General features: G+C 38.8%; 1 protein-coding gene across 1 annotated transcript; it reads right to left on the bottom strand.

Annotated features, from left to right (window-relative positions):
* Positions 1–6027: 6027 nt before the first annotated feature.
* vcam1 (vascular cell adhesion molecule 1) lies at positions 6028–16609 on the bottom strand. The gene is made up of 8 exons (XM_002934142.5): positions 16405–16609; positions 15174–15455; positions 13826–14152; positions 12936–13202; positions 11253–11519; positions 10849–11115; positions 9637–9981; positions 6028–8805 (listed from the first exon to the last, which is right to left on the bottom strand). The coding sequence occupies exons 1-8, from the start codon at positions 16448–16450 to the stop codon at positions 8645–8647; spliced, it is 1962 nt and encodes a 653-aa protein (XP_002934188.2). The 5' UTR covers positions 16451–16609; the 3' UTR covers positions 6028–8644.
* Positions 16610–21310: the final 4701 nt, after the last annotated feature.

Raw genomic sequence — 21310 nt, 5'->3', positions numbered from 1 at the left:
AACCACACTGGTCCAATTAGAAAATGTTCCATTTACAACCACTCTTTGTAATCTATCCTTCAGTCAGTTCTCTATCCAATTACAAATATTATGTTCTAGGCCAATAGAATTAGATGTGAATATTTCAGATAAACGTCTGTAGTTCCGAGAAGTCATGTGGATATGAGCAGGAAAGTGTTTGCACATGATGGCATGACTGAGCTCTCAGAATGGGAAGGGGGATCTGCATAGTGAGGAAAGGAGCTGAGCTGTAGGGCTGGATTTCACTTCTCAGCACATTCCATTGTTTGTATAAGCTACGGGGGGTATGTTACTGGCTCGCAACATCATCCTGATTTACTGTAACTGCAGAACTAGGAAGATTTTTTGTAAAACGAAAACAAAAATAACTAATAAGCTGGAGGTATTGCATGCTGGGAAACTGATTTGTATGTATAACTTTTTTATTTCTCTTGAATAGAAGGTCAAGGCCAAGAGTTATTGCATACAGAGAGCACTTCTTTTCTGCATAATTACCCATAGATATACAAAATATGTGCAACATTGGTTGCTGAGGGTGAGTTCTTAGACAACAGCAAAAGCACCAGCCTTAAGACAGAAAGTTTCTGTAGATCCCTGAAAAATATATGCCAGTCAGGTTTAACCCTTCTACATCTACTCTTTTCCTCCACAATGGCTACACACTATATGTATGTAGATGTATTGTTTGTATGTTATTGATTAAGTGCTTGTAAAGATTTGTCAGATGGTGCAGGCACACAGGGGCTGTTGCTGTTTGTACCCCCATGTACCCACCCACCATGGGCCAACCACAGCATTACCCCTATCTAAGAGTTAGTTGGCATACAAACCATCGGACATAGGCTATTTGATTAATGTTTGGGTAGCAATTCAAAGTTTTCCTAGCAATTTTTGGTGGTTGTCCCACTGTGTATTATACAGTTCCTATGTGAAACACTGAATAATTTGAGGGTAACATTTTTCAGAATTCTGGGTCGTAATTTGTGCGATTATTAGAAAAGAGCAGACAGCCTGACATACTCACCACTGCTATATACAGCTTTTGTTGAAAGGTATCCATGCTTTTCTTTAAGAATGGAGGGAAAAAAAGCATTATCATGTGGATACATAATAATGTGGAAATGAGTACATATCTATACTCCAAGGACTTCAAAAGAACTGCCCTTTTCAAAAGGAAATATTTAATTTCAATTCAATTTGCAATGCCCTGATTTGACTAAATGTGCTGTGTTATTTGGATAGCCTGTGGACTATTAATCTCTTTGTGTCTTCAGTGTAGATTGTGAGAGTCTGACACCCCTATTGCCTTCCTTAGTGTGTGGTTTGAAGGAATCTCCCAGAGAAAGGATGTGTTGGGCAGTGAGGAACCTGATATGCATATAAATCTGCAGATTAGTCTTGGGGGGGAGAGACAGATCTTTCTTCACCCAGATCTCTGTTCACATGACTGCTCCATCAGCAATGCTAAGAACGACCACATTTTCATTACAAACTGCCACCCTATTATATTGAACATAAAGCCTATTTGATTAGAATCTGTTCACTGCTATCCAAAAAGGAAAACCTCCCCCACCAACAAATGTTTCTCTGGCCTGATTATAAAGAGAGCTTCCATCAACATTTGTGTCTACGTGTAAGAACCTACACACACACACACACCAGTACTGCTATCCATTAAAAAAATAACAAACAAGTCTTAATATGGTCTACCTGAAATCCCATGTTTTTTGCTCACAGTTCACCTTGCCTCCACTGAGGCTGCTGTCAGGCACAAATCTTTGTGTGGAGGTTGGTGCAAGTACCTGCATGTGGGCACATTATTGGCCCTGTTCTTACCAGTGCTAAGGTACGTGTTAATGCAGTGATTTTTAAATGTTGGCTTGAGGTGGTATGTACAATATTTGAACCATTTATAGGGGTTATACCCAGGTATGAGTATATTAGGGAAGTTTTGTTGTGTCTTTTCCAATATAAGAAGTGTTTGGTGGATCAATGGAAAGGATATAAAAGGGCAATATTTACTGATATATATATTCCAGTTTGGGAGGATTATAATACAGTATAATATAAAGTGTTGGTTAAGTATTCATTCTGGGGGTATAGTTTTCCTTTAAGCCAATGATTAAGTGCTACACAAAAGATGTCTTTTAAGAAAGATACATATGTTGGCTGTGTGGCACAAGACTAGGCCCTTTTGCTTCACAATGTAGGACCATATGTCTCCATTAACATATTATTATATTTAATAATTCTCATGCTGAGCTGGGTTTCTAAACTTTCTAAATCCCAAATAACACTTCTCAGTTTCATTGTATTATTGTATAGATATTTGCCCTTTCAACATTACCTTATGAAGCAGTAGTCGAAGGGCCACAATGATGAATTCAGAGGAGATTAGAGTGTAAAGCTGGAGTATCTAGGAGATCCTCCAGACTGTCATCGGCCCACATAGCTATAAAATTACAGAGAGCAGTAAGGAATGCATTGCTGTGCTGGATCTGCTTCTCTTGCAGCCCCAGATACGAGAAGAGCAGTGATAAGATTAGCAAGTGCAAAGAGTATAGTCTATGTACAATAATGGAAGAGGTGAAGGTGAAGAGTGTGAGTTCACATGAAGGACACAACCCAGCAATACATAAATATTTTAGAGATGGAATGCTTCGGCCATGCAAGTGCTGTGATGACTGTGAACATTTTCAAGTATGCCTTTGCAAGTATATCCGTGCAATGCCTCTTAAGTGCCCTGGTCGGTGCACAACTGAAAGCAAAAAAGGATCTAGAATCTGCTCTTTAAGAGGCCTGACCGTTAGAGCCCTTGACCTTTTCTGTACCTCATGTAATGTAGCTTCGTGTGCAAATATGCGTTATGTGAAATTATGCCGCAAACTGCATAGTGGGAGAGATGATGACTAATGTAACTTTTTGACGATAATTAAATGTAATTATACAATTATTAATTGCTAATAAATACTATTTTTATATTTTTTACAACTAACTATAGTTTGTTCATATCTGCAAGATTTATAGCAGATTATGTAGTTGGCCTTATGAGTGCCAAAATATATATAATTATTATTATTATTATTATATAAATAACTGATATGCTTGCGTAAATAATGGCAGGTATGGCAACACAACTTTGTAGCACTGCATTTTAGTAAACATGAGAGAAGCATTAATAATATTGCAAGAATATTTGTGGTATTAATGAGCGATGAATTATGGGCAATTTTTTCAAACTTTAATAAATAGACAACCAAATGTTCATCTAACTTGCCATGGTCATCACTGTATTTACCAGCATGGTGGTAACTTTTGTTTAGCAGCAGCAGTGAGCAGGCAGCACAACCCTCTTATTGCTACTTTTTTGGCCAGCATGTCGTCTATGGAGGGATTTCCTTTCACAATTACTGTGAGCATTTGTTAAAAGGGAAAAATATGTGCTCACCCTTCATCTCACAAGGAAATGGGAGACTATAGTTAAAGAGAAGTATGTGGTTGCACCTGCCCTGTGTTGCTAATTTAAACATCTGTAACTATAACAGTATTTTAAGTAACCATTAATGAGCTCTACAACTTTAGCGGCAACATCACATACTTTTTTTTTTTGAGTTTGAGTGACATTTAACAATAGAAAGCTGCATCTGCTGTAATCACTTAAATGAACTGTAAGGTCCCCTGTGTGCTGGATTATGCATAACACCCAAGCAGTCGGTTTTAGTCTGACTGTTAGTCTAAATGTTCCACCATCGGCACACACCAATCACAAGATAACGGCCGGGTGCTGACCCTCAAAGTACATCCAATCCTTAGAAAGCACTCACGGAATAAACATCTCCAAATCAAGTCCTTTATTCAGACATAAGGACCGTCATGACGTTCCCTTGGGGATCGAAACACGTAGATTATTATGTCTGAATAACGGACTTGATTTGGAGATGTTTATGCCGTGAGTGCTTTCTTAGGATTGTATATATATATGTATATATATATATATATATATATATATACTGTATATAAATTTTAGGGACATTTCAATTTTACATTTCACACAATGGGAAAGGGGCAGTGCGGTGGGCGAGGTGGCTGGCTGGGCTGCTTAGGGTGCCCAGCACTGACTCCCAGACATGGATACAAAATTAGGGATTATCATGCTTGTAATTATATGTTGCTCGTAAGATAAACAACTGGAGGAAATAAAAAATTGCCTGTGTCTAAACATTTTGTTTGGCCCAAAGACTTTATGAGAGATCAAATTCAGGGTACTGCAATTTGTCCCACCTCCACGTCCGAGGAGTTAGGGACTAGTGATGTGCAGGTTGACCCAAAACCTGTAGGACCCCTGGGTTTAACCATGGGTCAGACAGGTTTTGAAATTTGTGTTACCATTATGGTTTTGGGTTAGGTGCGGGTTAGGGTTGGTGTGGGTTTAGCTTTTCCTAACCACACATCATTATTAAGGACTGAGAATTGTTGTTAAGAAAATGGGAGGTGTAGTGGATTCCTGAAAAATATCCTGAAACCTAGTGGTATGATCAGTGATTAAGATCCATGTATTTCAGTAAAATATACTTGGTCTGTATTTTTCCTTTGTGTTTCCTTTCGTGTAACATTCAAGTTACATAGGAATCATGTTGTTGGACCACTGACAGAAGTCTGATTCTTTCGTTAGTAGGAAACACCCAACCAGTCCTGGTGTTCACTGATGCCCTTTTGGGGCCCCCGGACTTTCTGCTGTGGTATTGGCTGGAACCTACTGACTTCAGACAACCAAAATACAAAGTATAGGTATAGGACCCATTATCCAGAATGCTCGGGACCAAGGGTATTCCGGATAAGGGGTCTTTCCATAATTTGGATCTCCATACCTTAAGTCTACTAAAAAATTAATAAAACATTAATTAAACCCAATAGGATTGTTTTGCATCCAATAAGGATTATTTATATCTTAGTTGGGATCAATTACAAGGTTCAGTTTTATTTCTACATAAAAAAAGGAAATCAGTTTTAAAATTGTGAATTATTTGCTTATAATGGAGTCTATGGGAGACGGGCTTTCCGTAATTCGGAGCTTTCTGGATAATGGGTTTCCGGATAAGGGGTCCGATACCTGTACAAGCAAGGATGAGACAATAACATGGTCAGTTCAGGCCAAGGCAGGTAGCAAGTATCGTGGTAAAGTAAGTATGGTGCCAGGAAAACAGGCAGAAGTCAAAACCGGAAAATAGAAACAAAAACAAGGCTTAGCAGGATCTGAGACAACCAGAAGCCAGCTTAGGCAAAGAGGGAATGAGAGCAAAAGGTTTAAATAGGGAGTTTTGGTGCCAAAACATAGAAGGAAATGAGGAAAGAGGAAGTAAACAAAAGACCATAACCAAAATGGCTTCAAAACATACAATCATGCATGTCATAACGTCACTGCGCCTGCACAACAGTGCAACAACGTTTCCCTACAAGCACGCATGCACAAATGCAGGCAGAAGCCCTGAGACGCACCCGCTGGTTGGTACAAACCGAGGTAGGGAATTGCTTCAGTCTGGCGGTGCACCTTGCATTTTGGGTACAAATGGCAGTACTTAGCAACAGTGTATACAATGTGGTTGATTGGAAACAGTGTGCATGATGTAACTTCCTCTTTGGACTCATGCTATTTCCTGTACAAGATTTTAAAGTGGATAGAACCATATTATCATTATAGCTGCTTGTGTGTATAACCCAAAATATAGCCATAAGGGGCTTTTTTTTGCACAACAATATACTGAGTGTGGTTTGAGTGATGTGTCTTTTATTTTCTATATTGTGGAAATATTACTCTCTACGTCATACTAAAAGTTAACTCAAAGGTGAACAACCCATTTAAGGCATGGTGATCCACATTACAGAAAGACCCTATCCAGAAAACCCCAGGTCCCAAACTTCTGCATATCAGGTCCCATACCTTTATATACATTCTACACAGTTTATTAAACAGTCTATATAAAAAAAACCTATACAGAGAAACAAAACTACAAAAAGAAACAAAATATTTATTTTGGTAAAGCCCAGCTTAAAAACAATATAAAATGTCACATGTACATTGTTTATTTTCCCATTATACAGTAGTACTCACTTTTCACATAATGTTATAAAAATACATTCTTACAGAAACTCACTACAAACTGTATCAGTAAGGGTCACTTTCATTATAAAAGGTCTGGCACTGTACATTGATTGAGTGGCACATAAATATATATACATCTTCAGAATACTGTTATTAACATCCCTCAGCACAGAGAATGAATGATCTGGCATATTAGAATGTCCTATGTACTGTAACAGGCACTTTGGCAAATTCTGCAATAGTAAAAATTTCTCAGGAACCATGATGTTAAGGTTTTCCCATAAAAATTCCTGACAACAATTTTCCTGATCCAGGAAAGTACCATTCAGTCACTCGTTTTTTTTTATTTTTGCACAAATCAAATTCATAGTTTGTTGGGCAGGGAACTGAAAGTGCTTTTGTTTCATAGGTTGGGTCTAATGAGATTGCAACTTTTGGCAAGGTATACTATATAATATCTTCACCTGTATATTGAAAGTCTCATATACATACAGTATATCAGTTGCTGGCCAACAACAGTACATTAGAATGTGCAATAAAGGCTTCATAGTTAATACAAACTGACAATTTCAGTGAGTTATGGAAAATCCAGTGTGGTTTAAAATAATAATAAAGTAACATTTTAGGTGTTAGTCCCCCGCACCTTTATAAAGATGCTGATTAATTCTTTGCAACAAATTATTTTGTTTATTATTGTACACCGGTATTTAGATCATTTATATGGGCATACAATCATTTAAGACATCCTATGCTGCCCAGCAAGTGATTTTACTGATATGCATTCTGTTTTTTATTTTCAGTTTAAAAAGAAAAAGTTTTGACATTTGAAGGAAGTCTTTGTGCTGTCTGTCCAAATGATCAATATTGTAATTTCCCATGCACTCATTTTTATGAGTAAGAAGGGACAAATAATGATTTATTTACCTATGTCAATTTAATAATGTCAAGTGCAATTGCTGAGGAAAAAGTACTGTGCCTTTTTTTTTTTTTTTTTACACTTTGCTCCATTCCCCCTTATTATAGCCCTATAGCTTTATAGCGTCTTAAAAAAAACTATACTATTGCAACATAATACATTGGAGAGTGAATAGAATAATAAATAATACAAAAAAAACACAAATATTTATGTCATAATAGCTTGACAGCACAACAGAATCCCAGAATTTTTTGTTGGCTCTAGTTTTTCCAAGTTTATGTGTAGTTAGGGTTGCCATCATTTTATTCTGCCAAGTCCGGGCAGGTGACACCAGGGGTGGATGTGTGACGCCAGGGGCAGGGTGGGTGTAGTTTTGTGGGCAGGCCAATGATGTCAGGGGGCAGGGCTATGATGCTGTAATTGCTGATTGCCATGTCATTCACTTCACAGTTCTGTCTGGGTTTCAGACAGTTTTTACTGCCTGTCCAAAAACTATCTGGGTGAAAACCAGACAGGTGGCAACACTATGTGTGCAGGAATACACAGTCCTAATTAAACAATTTTACATTTTAGACCAATTTGTTTTTTCTCTGTAACAATAAAAGGGTATCCTGTAGTTGATGGTGGCTAAACTAGCATAAATTTGTGTTAATGTAAAAACAGTCATACTGGGTTTTTTATTGTTTAAACATTTTTAATAGCCTTGAGATGCGATGCGCCACATTATGGAAAGAGCACTTATCCAAAGGCCCCAAGTATTCCAGATAATAGATCACATATCTGTAATCAGTGGTGAAGGATAATGCATCCTTTGTGAATCTCAGCGCATTAAGCTTTCAGAAACGCTCAGAAATGTATCACAATTATGCTAATCTGGGCTGCGCTCAAGAACCTATTAAGCAGTCTCTGCTACTTTCTTTCTGTGGTGACATAATTTCTGCTTTATTCTTTCCAAAACCTTTCCCGCTGCACCGCCATCCCCCTTCACCACCTCAACAAAAGACCCTTTTAATAGCCGCCCCATCACAGAGGAGAGGGTTTAGAGGTTTAAATTCGTAGCACGAAAAAGAAAACTTTTAAGAACAACAAACATAAAGGTTTTACAAGTACATTACAAACCATTGTGCCTGCGTGGTAACACTTACAAAACAGATTATAACACTCAAACAAAAAAATATGTACAAGAAATCTACTTGTTAAAACTAAGTGCAAATGGAAGTGGTTTTAACACAATTATTGCTTTCAGGTTACAGTTTTAGAAATTATGCATCTCAGTTTTCTTCCTTGATTCAATTCAGTTTTACTGTGGCCTGCAGAAAGACGGTCCAGAATTCATTGTGAACAAAAGAAGGTTCTGTGTGTAATGTAGGGTTATACAGTTACCTGTCAAATGCTTTTACTCAGTATATGGAACTGCCCAGCAGAATGGAGTGGTGTAATTGTTGCTGTCTGTATGAAACCCTCTGCTCTTCCAAGCCAAGTTTTCTAAACTGAATCAGGATTGTATGTTTTCCTGTTAGATCTTGAATCCCACAGCAGATGCAGATTTTGAAGTAGAATGTTACTGTTGCGATACTGGTAGGAAAAGCTTTACTTGAGCTGTTAACTCAAACTCGGCTTTTCAGAGCCTTTACCAGACTGTATGACCCCTGTAGACGTGCCTGCTTCATATGATAAACAATCAGTCCGATGACAGCTGCTGATACTGCACATAAGGATGTTGCTATGATTGGAATGGCAAAGCTGGATTGGGGGCTTTGATATCGAGCTACAAGAAAAGCAAAGCATAAACGGTTGGTCAGTACGTACTGGGATATAGACACATAATGCTAACAGAGGATTACACTAACAACAAAATTATTTTCCAGATTTTCAGTCCGTATGAATATCTACCAATGGTAGCCATGAAATGTACCTGATAGTTATAGCTATTTGATATTTAACCATGCCCTTAGTACTGAATAGTACAGGCCAACGACCAATTTAACATTATCCCTTCTAAGAAATGTTAAAGTGTATAATAGTCAAAATTGTTTCTATATCCATCCACATAGACAGGTATGGTGTCTGTTATCCTAAATGCTTGGACCTGAGCTTTGCCAGATAAAAGATGTTTAGTTTGGATCACCATACCTTAATTCCACTAAAAATCCTCTAAACATAAAATAAACCCAATAGGATTATTTTCCCAATATGGATTTATGCAAATTAGTTAGGATCAGTGTTACTGTTCATTATTGAAAATAACATTTTTTTTTTTTTTTTTTAAATTAGAAATATTTTTTTTAAATGGACTCTGTGAGAGATTGCCTTCCCTTAATTAGGAGCTTTCTGGATAACAGGTTTCTGGATAATGGATCCCATACCTATATCTTAAAACCTGCATTCTTGGGACATGCTACTTTTACTACAGACATACTACTTATGCCCATGGGGTCCCTTTAGCCTTGAGGGCTCATATTTGTATTGTATTCATTTATTAGTTATTATTATTTTGTATTAGAAGAGCCTTATGAACATTTTTCTGTAATTTCATCATTGACACTGACAGGACAACATGCAGCATTGTCTAAATTTAACATGAACACAAGTAAAATACCTTGTACATTGATCTCAATGACTTCAGTCGTATTTCCTGCTTCGTTAATTATGCTGACCATATATGTTCCAGTGTCATTGCGGGTGACATTGTGCAAGGTGAAGGTGCCATTCTCTGCTTGCTGTACTGTACTGTTGCCGGCGCACACCTTCTTCAGCAGAATTGTTGGATGTGTGGTACTGTGTGTCTCACAGGTGATGGTCACGGTGTCACCTTCTGTTACATTTTTGGATGGCTTTACAAGAACTGTGGTATTTTGTGGAGGTACTGCATGGGGAATTACGTGATCGCCTTCTCTCACTAGCTCAGAGGGTGTAATGGTGAGCCTTGTGTTTTTAGGTGGAACTGTTAAGTATAAATGGACACATATAAATGAATAGAAATACCATACATGATAATGTATAATTAATCTGTCGCCTGCTGAAGGGAGCAGTGCCTTCCAAAACATAGTTATGTACAACTAGAAACTGTATTCTGTTTGTGGGGGCAATGGCCTTAAAATTCCTAATGATATAGGAACAATATAAAAATGCATGAATGTGCACTATATTTTTATTTCATGTCTTGTAACATATATGAGAAGTAGTGATGAGTGAATTTTTTCACCTGTCATAGATTCGCAGCGAATTTTTGCATTTTACCATTGGTGAATTGTTTTGTGAAACTTCTGAGAAAATTTGCTAACGAAAAATTTAGCGTGCGTCAAAAAAAACGCAATGTGATAATGTATAATTAATCTGTCGCTTGCAGAAGGAAGCAGTGCCTTCCAAAACATACAGTTATGTGCTACTATAAACTGTAAGTGTGTGCCTATATATATGATATAGGAATTTTTATTTCATGTCTTGTAACATATAAGTAGTGAAGGTTTTACAGTACATAGCTACAAAAAGTCTGGTGTTTAAAAAAGAAAAACATTTTTCCGTCATTTAGATGTTTAACTGAGCAACCACCCGGTGCAATCACTGGTGCGACTTGCCTGTCCAAACATTTCCAATAAAGACACTGCCTGTATACAAGGCATCATTCTGATTGAATCAGTGAAGGCAAAATATACCTATATCCTTTTAACATCATGTAAAATGTCTTCAAAACTGCAACTAGCTTGTTAACAACAGAAATAAACCTCTACATTTGTCCTCCATGTTTCTCTCAGTATTTTGTGTTAATCTTATGATTTTTACAGGGTGTGCCAGTCGTATAGTAAAATACCTTGTACGTTGATCTCAATGACTTCAGTCGTATTTCCTGCTTCATTAATTATGCTGAGCACATAGGTCCCAGTGTCATTGCGGGTGACATTGTGCAAGGTGAAGGTGCCATTCTCTGCTTGCTGTACTGTACTGTTGCCGGCGCACACCTTCTTCAGCAGAATTGTTGGAAGTGTGGTACTGTGTGTCTCACAGGTGATGGTCACGGTGTCACCTTCTGTTACATTTTTGGATGGCTTTACAAGAACTGTGGTATTTTGTGGAGGTACTGCATGGGGAATAAAGTGATTGCAAGTCAGTGAGCTTGAGCGAGGCCAGCTTTAATGTGCAGAATATATAAGCAACTAGATTTGATGTTGCTGGCATGTTAACATATCGTTTTTATTGCTGTACTCACGCTCCTACCTTGCACAGTCACATGGAGCTCTGCCACTTCATTTCCAACTGGGTTAACAGATTCGCAGGTATAGGTTCCTGAATGCTTTACTGTTACAGATGTGATAATGTACTCCCCACTTGTAGTTTCCAGCTCCACCTGGCCACGTTCTGTCTTTCTCTTGAGGATCAGTGTGGGGGCAGGGAATGCTTCTGACATACATTGGATAATTACACGATCCCCTTGTCTCACCAACTCGGAGGGCGTAATGGTGAGCCTTGTGTTTTTAGGTGGAACTGTTAAGTATAAATGGACACATATAAATGAATAGAAATACAATACAGGATCATGTATAATTAATCTGTTGCTTGCAGAAGGGAGCAGTGCCTCCCAAAACATACAGTTATGTACTACTATAAACTGTAAGTGTATGCCTATATTATGATATTGGAATTTTTATTTCATGTCTTGTAACATATATGAGAAGTCTTAAAAAAGAAAAACATTTTCCTCTCATTTAAATGTTTAACTTAGCAACCATCCAGTGCAATTAGTGGTGCAACTCGCCTGTACAAGCTTTACCAATAAAGACACTGACTGTTTACAAGGCATCATTCTGCACTGTTTTGCATTAGATCATAGCAAGAGTATATATATATATATATATATATATATATATATATATATATACAGGTATGGGATCCCTTATCCGGAAACCCGTTATCCAGAAAGCTCCGAATTACGGAAAGCCTGTCTCCCATAGACTCCATTTTAATCAAATAATTTAGAATTTTAAAACTGGTTTCCTTTTTCTCTGTAAAAATTAAAAAGTAACTTGCAATTGATCCCAACTAAGATATAAATAATCCTTATTGGATGCAAACCAATCCTACTGGGTTTAATTAATGTTTTGTAGATTTTTTAGTAGACTTAAGGTATGGAGTTCCAAATTACGGAAAGACCCCTTATCCGGAATACCCTTGGTCCCGAGCATTCTGGATAATGGGTCCTATACCTGTATATATATATATACTTGAGAAAGGTCCTGTCGAGGACCGGAAAGTTGGATTATTTTTTGTGCAATGTGATCACAATATATTTTACATGGTGTGCCAGTCGTGAAATATTTTCTGTATATATATATATATATATAGAGAGAGAGAGAGCAATTATAGGTATAAATGGCAATAGTGTTAGTGGCAGAAAACAAATCACTATCATAACAAGTTTTCCAATATTCATACATTAGAGTTCCAAGCCAATAATAGAGTAGGACCCACTTACTAACACTAGCAAAAGAATTGCAAAAAAGAATAGGACAATTTGCTATGTGGTTTACCCATAATGCATTATTTCCTCCAAAGTTCTAGCATAATTGTTGGCCATGCAAAAAGTGGCAGCACTTAGGTGGGACATGGGTGTGCACACACTCTTCAATCCCCCACGATTCTGTTCCTACCTCCTTACAGCTAAATACTGTGTAGTGCCGTAATTGCACTTTTATTTTGAGTGGTACTCGTGTGGTTTATTTGAATTATTATTTTCACAAATTTTTACTACTAGTTTTATGCTTAGGGACCTTTACCTTATAGATGAGACAGACTGGTGAAAAAGCAATACATTATAGCATGAAAGGAATTGTGTAAAAAATCAGTCCATTATTCTTGGCTCATATGATGTTTTACTCAGGGAGGATCAGAAGCTGTTCTCACCTTGTACAGTGATCAATACTGAGGAAAAGCTCTTCCCAGCTTCATTCTCTACATAGCAGGTGTATTTGCCAGAGTCTTGCGGCTGTACTCCAGTTAATCCCAAGTAGCCATTTTCTGATGGTAACTCATTCGTCACATTTCCAGACTCTTTCACCCACCACACAGTTGCCTGGGGATGGCTTTCGGCCAAGCATCCTAGAGTTATATTTTCACCAGCTTTAACACTTTTGGATGGTAAGACAGTAATACTGGGAGTTGAAGGAGGGCCTGATCAAAAAAGTAAGTTAGATCTTAGTTCTAGGTGGCTTATTAAGGTTCACGGAATGATATAATGAGGATAAATCCTGCTACTGTACATCTATACACACAATACACAGGATATTACAATATATAAAATAGATTTGGTTATCTTTTTTACACCTTACTCTAAGTACATGCAATCTACTACATAAAAGTCTCTAAAGATCATAAGTACATATGGAAATATATGTGTCTTACACCGCATAGTCTATATGTGACATATGTAATATGTATTTAAATATTCACCACAGTCCAGAAGCCGATGTCAGCCAATCAGCAATTTGTTGTTTTGTGGTTCAGTCCTATTTTGAACAGCTGGGGCAGGTGAAGTGGGGGATATGCTTTGTGTTACATACAGGCATTTTATCCAGAAAAGGGGAGTTTACAGGAGACAAATGAAATATATAAACATAATGTGGATAACTGGCAAAAATATGAAGATGCCTTATATGAAAAATATCTGTATGTGAAAACTGGGGCAGATTCAACGTAAATAACACATAAGACTGGGTAAGTTTCATTGGAACTTGAATTGATTTGACCCACATGCACAAAAAAGGTTTGCATTTGTGATATGAGATGTTACTTACAGACAATACTGAGAATCACTTTTGTATCTTTGGTTATTGGTTTTGTCTCTTCATCCATAAATAACATTTCTGCCTCACACTTAAATACTGAGCCTTCATCTTCTATATGAGGTATCCAAGCATAGGATAGGCTAACATCTCTTAGCTTGAATTCCCCATCTTGATATATCTCCACTGATGTGTCATATTCTGCCACCGTTTCCTTGTCCTTCAGTAACCTCAAGCTCAGCATTTCAGAGGGGTAAACAAGGGGGACTGTACAGGTGATATTGGACTGAACCCCAGCCACAAGGGATGAGATGTGTAGAACAGGATCACTTGGGAAAGCTGCAATAAAGCATTAAATAATCTGTGTTATACTGAAAGTCCAAAAAGAAAGAAAACTGGCATGAAACTTCCAAAGCATCTTTGAAACTTGGGAACATTACTATAGTTTTTTTTTAAAAAAAAAAGCTTTTGTAGAGTTGCCTTTGTTGGGTCAATAAAAGCTACTTCAGAAGATTCACAGTTATATGGGGATGTATAAAAATAATGCTCCCAGCCCTAATGAGCATTCAACTGGGTCCTGCAGTAGGGTGGCTTTACTGACACTAAAATTGTACCCATACAGAGCAACAGTTTATTGTCTGCCGGGGTCAGTGACCTCATTCCCCATTTGAAAGCTAGAATGAGTCAAAAGAAGACAAATAATTAAAAAAATAGAAAAGCTAGAAAAAATAAAAGACAAAGATCAGTTGAAAAGTTGCATAGATTTGTCCATTTTATGTCATGCTAAGAGTTAACTTAAGGGCGAGCTACCTCTTTAACCGTGTTTCAGTATTTGTAAAAAAAAACACTTACATAGAAAACCCCAGGTCCTAAGATAATGCTTGAGACCTTTAGATCTACCATTCACCAACATGCAGTTGCTACTTTACACTTTCTGGTACCCAGCCAACAGGAAAGGCTTCATAGAATTGCTAAGGGATGTAACAGTTGGAAGGCTGCTGGCTAAACACCCCACATTTACATTGCTTGATCTCATGTCCAGATACTCTTTAGTGTAACACTGACCCAGGGTTTAGGCCTTACAGAAAACTGTCCTTGTTTTATAAGCAACTTTTATTTAACTGGACACCATAGTGTGTTGCACAGAAGCACAACAGCCAAAATAGAACAGAGGAATGGAAATAATGCAGCTCTAGCATAATATGTGTGAAACAGAACTCTGAGCCTGAGAGCTTTCTCACCAACACTTTTCTCATGTGTGTAGTGCCTTCTTTAGCATTGAGGTTTGTGCTCTAAAACATAAAGGGACTTTTAAACACAGAACAAGGATTTAACAACTGGTACAGATAGAATGACTTACAGTACACATTGATAGTGAAGCTTTTTTCTGCTTTCATTTGATTGCAGAATACTTTACACCGGTAACTTCCTTCACTCTCATGGCTGACCTGCATGGTCAGGATAGACCTGCTGCCTTCGGTGCTTACGCTGCCACTTAATGTTTTATCCATTAGGTTTGCCCAGTTAAAGGTGGGATTGGGACAATCAAATGCTTCGCATATGAACTGGAATGTCTCCCCAATCTGGAGAGAAATCTCCCTCTGTGCAGGTTCCAAGGACATGTGAAATTCAGCCAGCGAGGCTTTGGGAGAGAAGAAACACAACAAGGACTTGTAAGCATAATTTATAACAGGCGTATCCACTTTGAAGTCCTTAATTGGCACCTAGCATTTACTATTGGTGGATGCTGGGAAATGTACTGCCTGATTATGATGCACAAAATATAATCACTGAAAATAATATCCAACATTATTACAAGGCAATTGCCCCCCATGGGAAATGAATACAAAAAGGAGTAAGGCAACTTATCAACTCACATTCTCAATGAAAAATATTATATTCTGTGTGAACATGAAATACTGCTTCATTGTTTATTCAGTTACTCATTAATTGTGCCATCTCAACTCCCTACTCTCTTTAAAGGGAAACTATACTATAACTATACCTACACGTTCTTAACTTACATTACGTTACACATGGTCTCCACTTATGAAAAATGTAGATAGAGCTGGCTACACTGGCTGCAGTCTTATCTTTTCTTGGAAAGTATGGAAAACTAATTTACGCACTGGGTACTCTTTCCCTGTATAGTATTAAATGATCAGACCCACATTTAAAGAATTCTCTCACTCTTCTATGGCTTTTGTATTCAGCCACACAACAATTGTAAATTTGCTTTTTTTTCTTTTTTTTTTAAATCATAGCTTCAGATTGCTAAAACAAATTGTTATTGTCTGAAGCTGGAGACATCAATTTTGCAGCAGCCTACAAAGAAGTATCTCGGCTAAAAGGACAGATTTTGTGGTGTAACAGAAGTAGTGTTATTGCCAGAACAGCCTGTACAGCCTATATGTTAAATACAGTCCTGCAAAATATGTTGCCAATTTATAGATACATGAAATTCGTTGAATGAAATGTGCTCAGTTTTTGCAACAAACTTTCTCCTTATTCTAATGATTATTAATACATATAAGTTTTGCACATACTATAACACACAGCCAAAATTATTAAATAGAAATGGTTTCTCTTACTTGCAATGAACAGTGCCAGAACAGAGAATAGTTTTACAGTCTCCATATGGAATCCTTAATAAAAGCTAGAGGTGCCTGTATTCTAGTTGCTCAATAAAAGAATGTACTTGGTTCTTAGCTTCCAAGGTAAAGTAACGAAATTGGATGTAAGTCCCAGAATGTCCTGTGTTGCCTGAGAGCTCAGTTAACACTGATGCACATTATCCTTCTCCCCCCTTATATAAGGTAACAGATGAGAAGGGAGATTCCATCCAGGGAAAGTCACACTTACGACATTGGGAGGGAGATGCATTACTGCCCTCTGCTGTACAGAACTGCAATTTTACTAATCATCTCAGACAAATATCTGTCCCACAGAGATTGTGTGTTCCATGTATGTAGCCGTTTATATTTAAACTGTGCACAGCTTTAATATGGGAGTGAAACACTAATGTATATAGCCTGTAGTTATCTGCAGAAAAGGGATACAAGAAAAGCTAACTATTTAGGTGGACAGTGAACGTTCTGACGCTCATTTGGGTTCTATTCTTCATCCCTGGATGTTTGTTCAGAAAAATTCCTTTCACAGTAAAATCATAAATAATAATAAAAAAACAACAAAACACAAATACAAGATTATTGTAGAAATGATACCTATATTGGCTAACAATAAAAATACATTGCAAGCTTTCGGAGCTCTAAGGCCCCTTCATCAGGCAAAATACAAATGAGAACTGAAATGGCACAACATTTATACTGATAGATCAGAGAGAAGTGTTTACAAGCAATAAATTAGGAAGTTACAGATAGATAGAGATAACTTGTGAAGATAGTGAAAGTAATTAAGGTTTATTAGGGTGGGTTGTAAATAGTCCAGGGGTCTGGATTCAGTCAGATCAGATAGTGTGACATGAAACCTGACCCCAAATTAAGGCCCTGTCTTAATGTGTTAAATAACTCCATACATTTGAATTCATAGATCTTCCTTTCTCGTTCAGATCCAAAGTTCCCTTTTAGAATTAACACCTTCATGTCCTGAAGCCTGTGGTCCGAAAGCTTGCAATGTATTTTTATTGTTAGCCAATATAGGTATCATTTCTACAATAATCTTGTATTTGTGTTTTGTTGTTTTTTTATTATTATTTTTGACACTGGCTAACACGGTACTACAGTTTTTGTTTTACAGTAAAATCATGAGCTTCTGAGCAGAAAACAATTGTCAGTGCCTGCCCTCACTCTATTAACTCCATGCTGAAAAGGGCCATTTAAAGCCCAGTTCCATTGCTGTATTTGTGTATATTATCATATATGATGGCAATGACACATAATGCTCCATTTAGCACAAATATGTTTGATATAATTGACTAAATTCTTTCCTACAATAAGATGGGGAGGATGAATAGGAGAGGGCCTGAATAGAAAGACAAGTAATTAAAAGTATCAATAACAATAAAATTGTAGCCTTACAGAACAAAACTTTTTTTTGGGTGCAGAGGTCAGTGACCCCCAACACCCAGATAGCATATTAAATTGCCAACTGGAAAGAGCCAGAAAGTTGACACCAATAATTCAGAAACTATTATAAGGAAAAAATTAAGACCACTGGAAAAGTTGGTAAGAATAGAGTATTCTATTGCATGGTAAAATTTAACTTAAAGGTGAACTGCCGCTTTAAATGGCATTTGTAACTGTATTATTCTCAGAGCAGCATGCATAGCTGTGTTATACACATATAGGGGCAGATTTATCAAAATGTGAGTTTAGAGCTTAATACTTAAAAACTCACCCACGTTCTATTCATTCCTATAGGATTATCAATGGGTGAAAATGAGTTCCCCATTTGATAAATTTGCTTCTAAAAATCCTATAGGAATGAATAGAATGTGGGTGGGTTTTTATGTATTAAGCTCTAAACTGACATTTTGATTTATCTGCCCTATATAGTGTTGCATGTGTGTTATACAGGTATGAGATCTATTATCCAGAATACTTGGGACCTGGTGTTTTCTGGATTAGGGGTCTTTCCATAATTTGGATCGCCATGCCTAAAAAATTGATTGAAAAAAGATTGTTTTCCTTCCAATGAGGATTAATTATACCCTAGTTGTGATCAAGTTCAAACTACTATTTAATTATTATAGAGAAAAAGGAAATTTCTTTTTTTTTAATTGTTTTATTTTATTTTGATATACACCTTATAGTTTTACACTTGGTGATGAAGATGTTGCCACATTCAGTGGGAAACTTTCCATGCGGTACATAATACATAATAAAAATCACATGATCTTAAAGAAAAAGAAAAGTTTGATTTCTCCATCTCCATGTGATCTGTCATTTGCCATTATAAGCTTCCCATAGCACTATATAGGGCAGTGCTGTCAAACTGGCGGCCCGCCCCCCCTCTGTGTGCCCCCCCCCCCCACCTATCTGGCTTCTGTGACTGCTTACCTTTGTGTAAGGGCAGTCTTTATTGTCACAGGCGACTAATCTCCCCACAATGCCATCCCACCGGCTAGAATATAAGTCGCCGGATGGCATACGCGGCCCCATGATTTGCCAAACTCGCCGAAGTTGCCTTGCGAGAAAACTTTTGTGACTTCGGCAAATTGCGGCGCCGCGTATGGGATGGCATTGCCACCCGTACTGGGATTAACTGACCCCCTGCATTGTTCACACCTCAGATTCAGGCTGTAATTCCTCTGTATTGTTTAAACATGTAATCACATGTACTGTTCACACCTTTAAGCCTGTGTTTTTCATACCGTTCGCACCCACATTATTTAACTGTTCACACCTGTAGGAGCAGCTGCTTGTGTGTATGGCACACACAGGCAGGATAAGGAAGGTAGAGTATGGCACACACAGGCATGGTAGGGCAGTCAGAGTATGGCACACACAGGCAGGATAAGGAAGGTAGAGTATGGCACACACAGGCAGGATAAGGAAGGTAGAGTATGGCACACACAGGCAGGATAAGGAAGGTAGAATATGGCACACACAGGCAGGATAAGGAAGGTAGAGTATGGCACACACAGGCAGGATAAGGAAGGTAGAGTATGGCACACACAGGCATGGTAGGGCAGGCAGAGTATGGCACACACAGGCAGGATAAGGAAGGTAGAGTATGGCACACACAGGCAGGATAAGGAAGGTAGAGTATGGCGCACACAGGCAGGATAAGGAAGGTAGAGTATGGCACACACAGGCATGGTAGGGCAGGCAGAGTATGGCACACACAGGCAGGATAGGGCAGGTAGAGTATGGCACACACAGGAGGGTAGGGCAGGCAGAGTATGGCACACACAGGCAGGTTAGGGCAGGCAGAGTATGGCACACACAGGCAGGATAGGGCAGGTAGAGTATGGCACACACAGGGAGGGTAGGGCAGGCAGAGTATGGCACACACAGGCAGGGTAGGGCAGGCAGAGTATGGCACACACAGGCAGGGTAGGGCAGGTAGAGTATGGCACACACAGGCAGGGTAGGGCAGGCAGAGTATGGCACACACAGGCAGGGTAGGGCAGGTAGAGTATGTGACACACAGGGAGGGTAAGGCAGGTAGAGTATGGCACACACAGGCAGGGTAGGGCAGGTAGAGTATGGCACACACAGGCAGGGTAGGGCAGGCAGAGTATGTGACACACAGGGAGGGTAAGGCAGGTAGAGTATGGCACACACAGGCAGGGTAGGGCAGGTAGAGTATGGCACACACAGGCAGGATAAGGCAGGTAGAGTATTGCACACACAGGGAGGGTAAGGCAGGTAGAGTATGGCACACACGGGCAGGGTAGGGCAGGCAGAGTATGTGACACACAGGGAGGGTAAGGCAGGTAGAGTATGGCACACACAGGCAGGGTAGGGCAGGTAGAGTATGGAACACACAGGCAGGGTAGGGCAGGCAGAGTATGGCACACACAGGCAGGGTAAGGCAGGTAGAGTATGGCACACACAGGCAGGGTAGGGCAGGTAGAGTATGGCACACACAGGCAGGGTAAGGCAGGTAGAGTATGGCACACACAGGCAGGGTAGGGCAGGTAGAGTATGGAACACACAGGCAGGGTAGGGCAGGCAGAGTATGGCACACACAGGCAGGGTAGGGCAGGCAGAGTATGTGACACACAGGGAGGGTAAGGCAGCTAGAGTATGGCACACACAAGCAGGGTAGGGCAGGTAGAGTATGGAACACACAGGCAGGGTAGGGCAGGCAGAGTATGGCACACACAGGCAGGGTAGGGCAGGTAGAGTATGGCACACACAGGCAGGGTAGGGCAGGTAGAGTATGGCACACACAGGCAGGGTAAGGCAGGTATAGTATGTGTGTGCCTTACTCTGCCTGCCCTATGCTGCCTGTGGGAGGTAAACCTGGCAGGGGTTTGTTCTGGGAGTTTTTCAGCAGTTGGAAATAGTCATTATATGGTCCCTAAAGTGTGTAATTATGTGCTGGGGGTTGCTGTGCTATCCACAGGGGAGAAGGAGGCATATGGATTTTTGTATCCATAGGGTATGTCTTAATATGACATATTATTATTTTTTATTTTTTTTGTACAGAAGCTCAACAGTTTGCTGCTTTTAGCAGCTGGTTGCTAGGGCCTTATTTGGCCTAGCAGCCAGACAGTGGATTGAATGAGAGGCTGGAAGATGAAGAGGAGAGGGCTTAAAAAAACAACAATACAGTTGTAGACTCACAGTAAAAGCGTCTTTTATTTAAAAGAAGCTGCAAAGAAGTAGAAGATTTAGAAAGATAATTCAAAAGGTATTTTAAACAAATCAAGATTAATTGAAAAACTGCTTAGAATAGGATATGTTGTAACCAGTAACATCTCAGTATAATAGTGTTTCATGCCTTTGCTGCATGGAGCGTGAGGTGCAGTATTCATACTTAGAACAAGTCCTGTATCCCTGTGGTATAGTTTCTTGGGATGCACCA

The sequence above is a fragment of the Xenopus tropicalis genome, chromosome 4 (genome assembly GCF_000004195.4).
Source record: "Xenopus tropicalis strain Nigerian chromosome 4, UCB_Xtro_10.0, whole genome shotgun sequence".
Lineage (NCBI taxonomy): Eukaryota > Metazoa > Chordata > Amphibia > Anura > Pipidae > Xenopus > Xenopus tropicalis.
This window is presented reverse-complemented; position numbering and strand designations above follow the sequence as displayed.